This window comes from Abrus precatorius, unplaced genomic scaffold, assembly GCF_003935025.1.
Source record: "Abrus precatorius isolate BTA unplaced genomic scaffold, Abrus_2018 Scaffold9, whole genome shotgun sequence".
Classification (NCBI taxonomy): Eukaryota; Viridiplantae; Streptophyta; class Magnoliopsida; order Fabales; family Fabaceae; genus Abrus; species Abrus precatorius.
In genome coordinates this window covers 4821773-4834223 of record NW_020874439.1, presented here as the reverse complement: position 1 = coordinate 4834223, position 12451 = coordinate 4821773, and the positions used below count along the sequence as shown (strand labels likewise).

At 36.7% G+C, this 12451-nt stretch overlaps 1 protein-coding gene and 1 pseudogene across 5 annotated transcripts in view; one reads left to right on the top strand and one right to left on the bottom strand.

Annotated features, from left to right (window-relative positions):
* LOC113851384 lies at positions 1-1792 on the top strand (annotated as a pseudogene).
* An 864-nt stretch (positions 1793-2656) lies between these two features.
* The window catches only part of LOC113849124, a 35941-nt gene continuing 26146 nt past the window's right edge, over positions 2657-12451 (bottom strand). For 2 of the 5 annotated variants that reach the window (XM_027478777.1, XM_027478778.1), the window contains 4 exons: positions 9242-9361; positions 5930-6015; positions 5415-5460; positions 2745-3144 (listed from right to left, as the gene is read on the bottom strand). In XM_027478777.1, coding sequence (XP_027334578.1) covers positions 3091-3144; positions 5415-5460; positions 5930-6015; positions 9242-9361 — 306 coding nt within the window. In that variant the 3' untranslated portion in view covers positions 2745-3090. Of the gene's footprint in view, positions 3145-5414; positions 5461-5929; positions 6022-9241; positions 9362-12451 lie in introns of all 5 variants that reach the window. The other 3 variants (XM_027478776.1, XM_027478779.1, XM_027478780.1) reach the window with 3 other exon arrangements.

Below are 12451 nucleotides of genomic sequence, written 5' to 3'. Positions count from 1 at the left end.
ATGGGGCGGAAACACGGCGTCGTTTTGCTCAGCGAACCAGTCGCCGAAGAAGCCCCCCAACAGCCCCGAACTCGAATCGGAGAAGAAGAAGAAGAAAGACAAGCATCAAAACGAAACTAGCCCCAAACGAAAGCTCGACCAACTCGACCTTCAAAACGGCACCGAATCGAAGAAGAAGCACCACGAGTCGAAGGAGAGCGCCGATAAAACCAACGGCAAAAACAACACTAACGGCACTAGCCGTGACGGAACGCTGACGGATGGTTCCGTGGTGGTCACTGGTAAGAATGTCGGCAACGCGAAATACGCGGCGGTGAAAACATTTGCGGATTCGGGCCTAACGGAGAACGTGCTGGAGTGCTGCAAGGGTTTCGAGAAGCCTTCGCCGATTCAGTCCCGAGCATGGCCTTTCTTGTTGGACGGTCGTGATTTGATTGGAATCGCAGCCACTGGTTCAGGGAAGACGTTGGCTTTCGGCATACCGGCAATTATGCATGTTCTAAGAAAGCGTAAGAGTAAAGGTTCCAAGGCTCGGAATCCTCTTTGCCTCGTGTTCTCTCCCACCAGAGAGCTTGCACAACAAATATCAGATGTCATGTGTGATGCTGGTAGTTCTTGTGGCGTGGAATCGATCTGTTTGTATGGTGGAACCTCCAAAGGGCCACAAATCTCCTAACTAGAATCTGGTATTGATATTGTCATTGGAACCCCTGGTCGTATCCAGGATCTGATTGAAATGGGTGTCTGCTGCCTTAATTATGTATCTTTTGTGGTACTTGATGAAGCAGATCGGATGCTTGACATGGGTTTTGAACAAGTAGTTCGCTCTATACTGGGTCAGACATGTTCTTTACGTCAAATGGTTATGTTTAGTGCTACATGGCCTTTACCAGTTCATCACTTGGCACAGGAGTTTATGGACCCTAATTCTGTAAAAGTTGTTCTGGGTTCAGAAGATTTGATGTCATGCAGATAGTTGAGGTCTTGGATGACCGTTCACGTGATAAACGCCTGGTTGCTTTACTGGAAAAGTACCACAAATCTCAAAGGAATCGAGTATTGGTTTTTGTTTTATACAAATGGGAAACCACACGAGTTGAAAATATGCTTCAAGAAGGGGGTTGGAATGTTGTGTCAATACATGGGGCCAAAGCCCAGCATGATCGAACAAAAGCACTGTCATTATTCAAAAAGGGGAGCTGTCCTTTGATGATTGCTACTTATGTTGCTGCCCGGGGATTGGACATTCCAGGTGTTGAAGTAGTGATCAACTACAGTTTTCCTCTGACTACAGAAGATTATGTTCATAGAATTGGGCGCGCTGGACGAGCTGGTAAGAAAGGTGTTGCCCATACATTCTTCACGCAGCAGAATAAGGGGCTTGCTGGGGAGCTGGTGAATGTTTTAAGAGAAGCAGGGCAAATTGTGCCAGATGCCCTCTTGAAGTTTGGCACGCATGTAAAGAAAAAGGAGTCCAAGCTTTATGGGGCTCATTTCAAGGAAATTCCTGTTGATGCTCCGAAGTCTCAAAAAATTACATTTGACAACTCTGATGATGAAGACTAAATGCTGGTGACTAATGTTTATTTTTGGTCGGAGGAATATGTGAATTCGATCATTTTTTACTCCTTAGTTTAGTTATTTATTTCTTTAAAAGATAGTAAGGAATTATTATAAGTAGATTAGTGAGTCTGTTCTTGTTGTAGCACTTACTGATATGTGCTTGCATGCATTTGTTCTTTTCTTCACTTTATGAGATGATAATTTTGAATTCACACATGTATTTTTGCCATCTGGGATTGTCTTTTAATTTTCAAAGTTTGACATTTTATATTTTTAATTAAAACTAAATCTATCGTATTTTAACAACAAATAATAGCAAAATGACTATTTTCTTACATGCTAAAATTTTGACGGGTTGAAAGACACAAAATTTAGGAACTAAGTTACACTTGACCCAAATTTTAGGGTGTTAATTTGCATTTTTTTTCTTATTGTTATTAAATTTTTTTGTTATAACATTTTTTCTTATTTAAATTGAACTATGTTATTCTTTGTCATAATAAAGTAGTTTTACCTTAATAGATTTTTAAAATCATGTTTGTTGTGAGTCAATTTTATATTATATTAAGTCTTTATCTCAGCGAACATGATTTAATTGATTCTTTTAACCTATTAAATCAAATTGGAATACGTAATATCATAATAATAGTATAAATAGATTTTTCTTTTACTTTGTTTTGATATGGCTTAAAATTCCCATAAATTAAAGTGGAATTATTCAATTTGTTTCCATTTTTATATTTAAAATTCAATTCTATCCGTTTGTTTTATTGCAGATAAAACAACTATGTTGCTTTTGAGATTACTAAAATTTACAAAAAATTCAAAATAATGTATCGTCATTAAAAGAGAGATGGTAAGAACCAAAATCACTTTGAATTAATGTTGTTTTCATGATTGGCAAACGCTAATGAAGAGATTAGTGTATAATCTTAATAAGATAAAAAGTATGTTTAACCTCATATGCATTAGTTGGATGCAATTCCAGGTGATCCTAGTCTGTGTCCTTTCACTGAAAATGATGCGCAGAGAACAGTACAATCACGAAAATGAGAAATGTTGAAGTAACACTAATAACATGGTACCAATGACTAATCACAAGTTACACAGTCGTGGTGTAAATACCAAAACGCGACTTAATAATTTAAGAAATTCATTAAAAGTACAAATCTTTATTTCTATACTTACAGATAAATCAAATGACAAACAGAGGAGTTAAGCTTAGCTGAGTGTAGAGCTTTTAACTCATGCAGCTTTCCCCCACATTCACAGGCATACAATATTACATTGTAATTTCAGTGGAAAAAAAATGTTACGCACTGTTTTTGCTTTCTTCTCATTTTACACTTTCTTAGCTTCTATATACTACTGTTGTTTTTACAGCAGGTCGCTAGACAAGTGGAACAAACCAATAATCAAATGAGACCATAACTTTTTTCTTCAACTGATTTTGTATTTTATTTTCTTCCATACAAAAGCTGAAGCTTGGACATGGTAGTCTGAGGTCAAGCTCTCCCTTTCCTTTTGTCATCCAATGCCTGTGTCCCCAAAAACAATGTCCAAAATGTTTAGGTAGATAAACTGATAGTATGGACCACAAAAAGAAAAAAAAGAAAAAACAGAGAGAAACTGATATCAAACCATTTTACAGAATTTATTTAAAATGCTTTCATATGACAAATGAAAAGGGAAACAAAAACAAAGGGAAAAAAAAGAAGACAACTGGACTTGTAACTCATTATTGTTGCTTAAAAAGTAGTATAAGAATACTTCCATTACAGAAAATTGATAAAGGCAGGCAGAGAGAATGCTTCAATCCAGTCATAAAATTGATATTTAAATGATTAGATAAAGGTTGCGCAGTTATACATGAAATAGCACAGGAAGTTATTTTTGCTCCTATCATGAGCACCAAATATTACTATTTTTTTGCATGATCTTATAGCATCTTACCCTATCTCCAACTCTGAAGAATATAATAATACTAAAAAAACAACCAAGCCTTATCTCATTAAGTGGAATTAGCTAAATGGATTGGTTGACCCCATTGAAGGGACAACGACACCAACACAGGTTCCAGAAAGCTACGATGAGAAAAGTATATTAAGAAGTAACCTGACTAAGAGATGTAGAGGAAGATGAAAGAAAACACTTGGGGAAAACATTAGAAAAGACCATGCTCTAAATTATTCAACTCAAATATGATTTTTGAGAATTAGTCAATTGAATAATAGAAGGCTTGGTTGTTGTATTTATTGAAATTCAAAGTTTCTTGTAGTGCCAATATTTTGGGTAAAATATTTATATATGGAATGACTAGTTTCTGCAATTGACCGAAATTTGGATTCACATTTTGGATGTCAATTTTGTTAAATCTTTACAACTACAATCTACGATTCTAGGATTACAATTACTTGTCATTGTCACCGATGCCTAAGAAATTGCTAGAAATAGAAAGAATACTGTTGATATGTAAATATAATAATTAGACCAGTAAAATAGAATAATTACAGCATGATATCATGATTACTTTTATTAAGGTAATAATCTGTAATTAATGTAGATTTCCTTGTACACATATAAATTCAGACCCTTGGGTCATATGCAATACACAGAAAATAAAAACACATTCAAGTATTAGATTCTATATGCACCAAGCTAGGGCATACAAGTCATATGCATCAAGCTTGTTACAAATATATTCTACTCAGGACCCCCTTAAGGATTTTGTAAACAAATCTGCCAATTGATCATCCAGCGCCTCAAATAGCACTTGTCCCTACATTTTCAGACCAAGGATCTCGGTCCTCTCAAATATTTCCTTGGCATTGAAGTTGCCCAATCCAGCCATGAGATTTCTCTTAATCAGCGCAAATACGCCCTTGATATTTTTATTGAAATTGGCATGCTTGACTGTCGTCTGACTGATTCCCCTATGGAGCCCAATATCAAGCTCCTTCCAGGTCAGGGGGAGCCTTTGAAAGACCCAGAAAGGTATCGATGCTTGGTTGGTAAACTCAACTATCTCACCATCACTAGACCAGACATCACTTTTGCCGTAAGTGTAGTCAGCCAGTTCTTAAATGCTCCCTGTACCAACCATTGGGATGCTGTTGTTCGCATTCTCAGATACATCAAACTTGCACTAGGCAAAGGGCTACTTTATCAGAATAAGGGAAACTCTACTATTGTTGGCTACTTTGATGCGGATTGGGCTGGATCACTATCAGATAGATGGTCTACTTCGAGATACTGTATCTTTACTGGGGGGGGGGGAACTTAATCTCATGGAAAAGCAAGAAGCAACACATTGTTGCTAGATCCAGTGCTATGGCTGTGACCACATTTGAACTTACTTGGCTAAAACAATCCTCCTACAACTTAAAGTAGGAGAGGTCGATAAAATGAAGTTAATTTGTGACAATCAGGCTACACTACACATAGCCTCTAATCTGGTTTTTCATGAACGAATCAAGCACATAGAAATTGATTGCCATTTTATTAAAGAAAAGATTCTCATAGGGGAAATCGAGACAAGCTTTGTTTGGTCCAATGATTAGCTGACAGATTTGTTTACAAAATCCTTAAAGGGGCCTCGAGTGGAATATATTTGTAACAAGTTTTGTGCATATGATTTGTATGCCCCAATTTGAGGAGGAGTGTTGATATGTAAATCTAGTAATTAGGCCAGTAAAATAGCGTAATTATAGCATGATATCAGGATTACCTTTATTAAGCTAATAATCTATAATTAATGTATATTCCCTTGTACATGTATAAATTCAGACCCTTGGGTCAAATGCAATACAAAGAAAATAAAAACACATTCAAGTATAAGATTCTATAAATACCTTGCTCTGGAAGATTCGCATAGTTAATACAAGTGTGTCTCGCATTCTACAGAAAGGGTAATGAACATAGTTAATCATTGTAAAATAGAGTGAAATTCAGATTTATAATTGTTGTCTAAAATTGAAATCAAATTGTATGAGCAAGAAATTCAATGTTGCAATCATTGAAGGATGAAAGTAAATTAAATTTGGAACAAATGATATTCAATGTAAAGGAACTATCAACTTAAATGAGAAGCAAGAAAGAAGGAAAGAGAACCATGAGTTTATTTGCACTACAAAATAACCGTAATTTTTAAACAACATTTCAATAGTAATAACTAACGGTTTAGCTAATGACTTGGTCCACTTGGTGCTAAATGCAATTGAGGCATCAAAAAAGGCATTTTTGGTGCAATGGATATTTTCCGAATATCATATGCTCACAATAAAAATCTTTGTTTGGTACTCAGTAAAAAGTATACAATAATTAGGATGCATTCAACATGAAAGTGAAACACAGCCAATGTTATTACCTGACACTGTATGTGCTTAGAGGATGAGAAGATCCATTCGAGCATGTTAACACAAATTGTGTTGAGAGACCACATGGAACCTTAATCTTAATCTGTCAAAAATACATAAAAGGAAACTTTTTAAACAAGAAAAACAACTTGCTGAATGTTATTACATGTCAATTCACAAACAGATTTAATGACATATTTATGCAAATATTTTTGCGAGTGTTTTACACTCAAGCTACTTTGATCCATCCAATAACCTTATGACCAGAAAGCTTTTGTTTTACAGAAATAAAAAGAATCCTTCTGTCCAATTACAACAGAGAACGATAACTTCTAGTCCCTAAGCAAAGGTGAGGAGGTTAGTGTTCAATTGTGCACCTCTACATAATGAAGAGTTTGAGGGGAAGGAAATGGTTCAAGAGAGAGAATCCTTCAATGGGTAAGATTATAAATATGCACATGTAGATAAAAAAATCTTAAAATCTACTCCATTGACTTTTCAATCAATGGTTTCACACTTTATCTTCTACACTTCCAATTTTAGATGAGCCAAATCATGAAAACACTAAATCCCATACTTTGCAATTGGGTCCTAATATTCCACCATACTTTGTAGCCACAACCATGTAGGTTAGCTATGCATTAGCCCTTTGGCTAGTTCCAATCAAGGCCAACACTACAATGTCAGAGACACCACCATGCTGCTTGTTTGCAATCGAGAGACATGGTTAAAGGTTTTGATACCAATTAATAAGAACTGTTGAGAATAATTGTAAATAAATAGAGAATATCTATTTATTACTATTTAATTTAATGTTATTTGTGATCAATATATGACAATATTTTGTAATTATTACTTAGTCAACATAAATAAAATTCTTTGCTGTGTATCATAGACACAGATTTCATCCAATGTCTCTCAATTTCTTCTCCTTGAACACAGTATCCATAGCCTGGCGAGAGACAAACCTCAATCTGTGTTTTACTTGATGGACCTAATGCATACTGGTGAATTTTTTTTTCTGAAACCATGTCTCATCCTTGGTTTTTGAAGTTTCCTCCTCTCTTTTCTTCACCCCCCCCCCTTTTTTTCTATGGTCAGTACAGCTACTGTTCCAGATTTGCCTTCATCATCGGGCCTCCGTCATTACCAGTGACCATATCATTGGCTTCATCTCACTTCAATTGGTCAATCCCCGTTGTCATCAGAGCCACCATGTACACTCACGTGCCACTTCCCTTAGACACACTTCTCTCATGTGCTGATGCTTTTGGCAGCGTGGTGGCATGTTTGATGACTGTTTGCACCAGCATTTGGTTCGTCATACTTGTCTCTCCCCTCCTCCTTTTGGATTTGTCCTCCTTTCTTCATTCTAGTGCTTCATCCCTCCCAGCCTCCCAGTTTGGAGTGTTTGCCATTGTTTGGCACTGTTGCTACACATTTTTTCGCTCACTTCTTTGTCGCCCATGGTGTCTTCTGATCCTTTGAAGGCTGAGTCCAATATTTTCACTAATCACGTCACTGCTCTACTTTCTGCAGAGATGTTGGAGAGTATGAATTATATCTCTTGGATTTCTAACATTTGTTTTTGGCTTGTAGGACAAGATTGTGAGAACACCTCACTGAAAAAGTAGATACATTAGAGGTAAACCATCTTCAATGGAAGAAGATTGATACTTCACTCTTCATCCATCATTGTGTCCTGTTTTTCATGCTCATGAAACTTGTTTGTGAAGCTATTGGACACAAGTAGAGTCTTGTACACCAATATTACTTATCATCTTTATGGAGTTTGCTATGACCTCATGATTATTATTGGTACTCATCATATTAATGTTCTATGGCTAATTATTTAGTTAAGGTGTCTTGTCTCCTATGTGACTTTAATGAGCTACTCCCTCCAGCATTTACATTGGCTTTAGAACTTGAGCAGTGTCAGCAGTTTTTGTGGATACTTGCCTCATATGGTTTTCCTAAGGAATATTTGTTAGGACCATGGAAGAATAACATATGATTGATACTAATAAGAGACCTAAAGTGTGGAAGGTTTATGTTAGGAGGAAGGGAAGGAAAGAGTCAACTGCTAGTTAGTTGTTAATATGGTTAATAGATCCTATAAATAGAGTTAGATTCTGGATTAAAGGGGCTTTTGGTTTTTCTGAAAATACTGTTAGGGGGAATTATTCTCTGTACAGGAGCTGACAGCTCCGGGGGTTCTTGTAGTCCTGATTCTTTCTAAAGAGATCAATAAAAATTGACAATATTCTTCAGCCTTTTTCTTGATTTTACTTCTGAGAGCTAACAGTATTCTCACATTTGTGATAGGATTTTGGGTTCCACCATAGTTTCCTCCATGGATAGTACTTGGTCTACTCTTCTAAAACACACACTGAGATTTATCAGCCTTACTCTCTCAAGAGGATATCCATGCTTGGATCTGTAAATTTAAGAAATTTCACCTTAAATATGATCACTGTCATAAGCTTGGACACACCATTGATATGTGCTGTGTTCTACATGGACACTCTCCTTACACTACTCACGTTGTTCAATATACTTTGCAGGCTTCCTCTGATATTCTCTTGCCAACACCTTCTCCACAGGCACTACCTCCCAGGCCCCAGCTATAATAATTTTTTGAGGTGGTATGAGGAAAGGCAAACTTTTTCATTGTTTTTGTTGCACGCACTGATAATTCCTTTGTTAGCATCTCTCACTCCTCTTCTCTTGGTCTCTGGATACTTGATTTGGGAGTCACTGATTGTATAACTATTAATTAATCAATCCCTTTCCTCTATCCTTTCTACTTCTGGATATTACCTTTAGTCATTATGGCTAATGGTTCTCAAACACAATCTAAAGACAATGGTATTTTTTGTCCTTTCTCTTCTTTTTTTGTTGACAATGTCCTTTATGTTCTTAGATCTCCTTTTAATTTGTTTTCCATTAGTTGTCTCACTTGGTCTCATTGTTACCTTTACTAAGGATTCTGTTTTCTTGCAGGATTGGAGTTCAGGGTAAATGATTGGAATCAGATGAGTCACATGGTCTCTAAAGGGGAACGGATCAAGTCTTTTCATAGGGATCTGAACATGTGAACTTGTTACTTGCCACAATATCACTTCATGGTCTAGAGCTTGAGTACTTAGAAGTGAAGACAACATTCTTATTGAGCTAAAGGAGAAGAGTTACAGAGTTAGGCAGAGTGGTTTCCACTCTAGGTATTCCAATCACATTTTTTGCATAATAAACTTTTGCATGATTTGATCAAGTTTCCTATAATTGGCAATTGATCCAGATCACCAGAAGTTTGAATAACATACCGATAAGTCCTTTGAGAATTTTTCAGCAACTACTGCAGCTTCAGTACCATTAATCTTAATTTGATACCCTGATCGTCTTAAGAAAAGAGTTGCTTGTTCCCAATTTTCGGAAGACTCCATCTGTTGTCAGAAAGTAGGAAAATGTGAGAATGCATATAAAGAGGTATGAACTCAACATATTCTGTATACTTTAGAAATGATATTGAACTGAATTAGAATTAGAAAAGTGAAGAGTGTTAAATATATGTAAATATGTTATTTAGAGAAACAGTATCCATATAATTATAGTAATTAAGTAATCATATATTTGTCTTTAATTTTGTAGCTATGATTACTATTACCATTATTAATATAAATATATATTCTGTGATGTAGTTGAAACACACGGATTTTTCTCATGCCTTGTTTTAGAAATCCTAATTCGTTCTTTTCCTATGGGCCCACTGCTCACAGGTGTAATTATTTTAGAAACCGTGTGTCTCTCTAGTTTCTGTTTTTTTTTTCCTGGCCGCACTGTTCACTTGCCGGCAACTTTTCCAACTGTACTGTTCACTTACAGGATACTTTTCTGGCTGCCACTGTTCATTAGCCAGCAACTTTCTGGCAGCACTGTTCACACCGCTGGCAACTTTTCGGCGTGCTTTTTTGATCGGCTTCTCACCACCTTCGTTGCTGTTTACCTTGTTTTACCACTGTTTGATTGTGTTTTTCTCTCTTCTAGGCTAACCCATGGCGATTCCTGCTCCTCTCGAACCTGCACTCTTCAACAATTTCCTTAGTTAGTATGAGGGCTTAGGGTTTTCCTTTGAATCTTGCTTCTACCGAGTCTACTTCCACTCCTAATATCCCACCAGCACTCTTCCAATTTCCTTTGTTAGTATAAGGATCGCTAGGCCTTTGATTCCAATGCTTCTATTATGTACATGGGTAATTCTTTTGTTGGTATTTTTCATCCCCATCTCTTGATCCATGGGTGCTTGATTAAGGTGCCATTGATCATATTACTGGTAACAAATCCCTCTTTTCCTCTCTCTCTATATCTGGATACTTACCATCTGTTACTATGGCCAATGAGTCTCAAACACAATCTTAGGGAGTTGGCATTGTCTCTCTTCTTTCATCATTATCTATCGACATTGTCTTATATGTTCCTGAGTCTCTTTTTAATTTTTTATCTGTAAGTCAACTCACTCGTACACTTAATTGTGTTGTCTTTTTTATTAAAGATTTTGTTTTTCTCTAGAACTAGACAACGGGGCAGATGATTGGCACCACCTGTGAGTCACATGGACTTTATCAACTGCAACCCCTCACACATGCTGGTTCGGCAGTGGATTCCCCTCTTCTTTTGCATGCTAGGTTGGGACATCCGAGTCTTTAAAAACTACAATTACTGGTGCCAAGTCTCTCTCAATTATCTACACTTTCTTGTGAGTTGTGTCAAATAGAAAAACAAGTCCGTAGTTCCTCTCTGAGCCGTGAAAATAAGCAAGCCACATCTCCTTTTAGTTTGGTTCATTCTAATGTTTGGGGTCCTAATCATACTATTTCTACTTTAACTTTTAGATATTTTGTTACTTTTATTGATGATTATTCTCGTTGCACATGATTATTTTTAATGAAAGATCGTTCTAAATTATTTTCTATTTTTTAAAGTTTTTTTTTTTTAATGAAACTAAAGTTTAATTTGGTCTTCCAATTCACACTTTGCGTCGTAATAATGCTAAGGACTAAGGAGTACTTGTCACATTTTTTCAAAATTTCATAGCATCTAATGACATACTTCATCAAACTTCTTGTGCTCATACTCCTCAACAAAATAAGGTTGAAAGAAAAAACAAACACCTTGTTGAAACTAATCACACTCTACTCTTACATAGTTGTCCCACTTCATTTTTGGAGAGATGCCGTCTTGATAGCTTGTTACCTTATCAATTGGTTGCCTTCTTTTGTTCTCCATAACTAAGTACCACACTCTATCTTGTTTTCTAAATAGCCTTTGCATCCTATACCTCCCCGTGTGTTTGGGTCCATATGCTTTGTCCAAGTAATGACAAACTCTCTCCTCATGCCCACTAATATTTTTTCTTGGTTATAGTCGTTCTCAAAAGGATTATAAGTGTTACTCTCTGTTAAGAAACTTGAGCCTAACTCACTCTCAAAAGCTAGCTCATAGGAAGAGATGACTGCCCTAACTCTTATAAGAAGTATTCTGACTCTATTCCTATTCCTAACCAATGTGGGACATTTTAACACACCCGCCTCACGCCCAGGACTGGATATCTGGTGTGTGAAACTTGTAGAACTGGATATCTGCATAGATAGACGCAACATGACTGGACATCTGTGGGCAGCCTAACTTTTAAATTGAATAGGCTCTGATAACATGTTAAGAAACTTGGACTTAACTCCCAAAAGCTAGCTCATAGGAGGAGGACTACCCTAATCCTTATAAGAAGTATTCTGCCTCTATTCCTAACCAATGTGGGACATCTTAACACTCTCCAACTCTTAAATGTTATTTTGTACCTGCTGATGTTACTTTTTTCGAGTCTATTCCCTTTTTTAGTTCTTCTGCAATGTTTGAGTCAGGACTAGAATCTATCATACCTTCACCACCAGTTCTGGTTGTTTTTCACCCACCAGAGGTCATACCTCCTTTAGATGACCCTCCTCTACATTCATTACAGGTGTACCATTGTTGGCCACCAACTCCTCCTTTGCCTACTGTTGACATACCATGTGACCCTCTGCCAGCTCCAACACATGTGCTCCTTCGGCCCTCTTACCTAACGTTAATCTCTCTATTGCACTTCAAAAAAGTATACATTCCACTCATAACCCCTCTTCTCATTATGCTGCTTTATCATATCATCGTCTATCTTCTTCCCAATATATGTATCTTCTTTGTCTTCTGTTTTTATTCCTAAGAATACAGCAGAAGCTCTCTCACATCCCGCTTATTGTCAAGCAATGCTTGACGAAATGTGTGCACTTCACAGTAGTAGAACTTGGCACCTCGTTCCTCTTCCTTTAGGTAAATTTGTTATTGGTTGCAGGTGGATATACATTGTCAAAGTGGCTCCTAATGGTCAAGTGGATCGCCTTAAAGCGAAGTTAATCACTCAATCTTTTATCACCATTCAGCCACAAAATGCATTTACTTGGTTGTGTATATGGACGATATTGTTATCATTGGCTTGACCATCA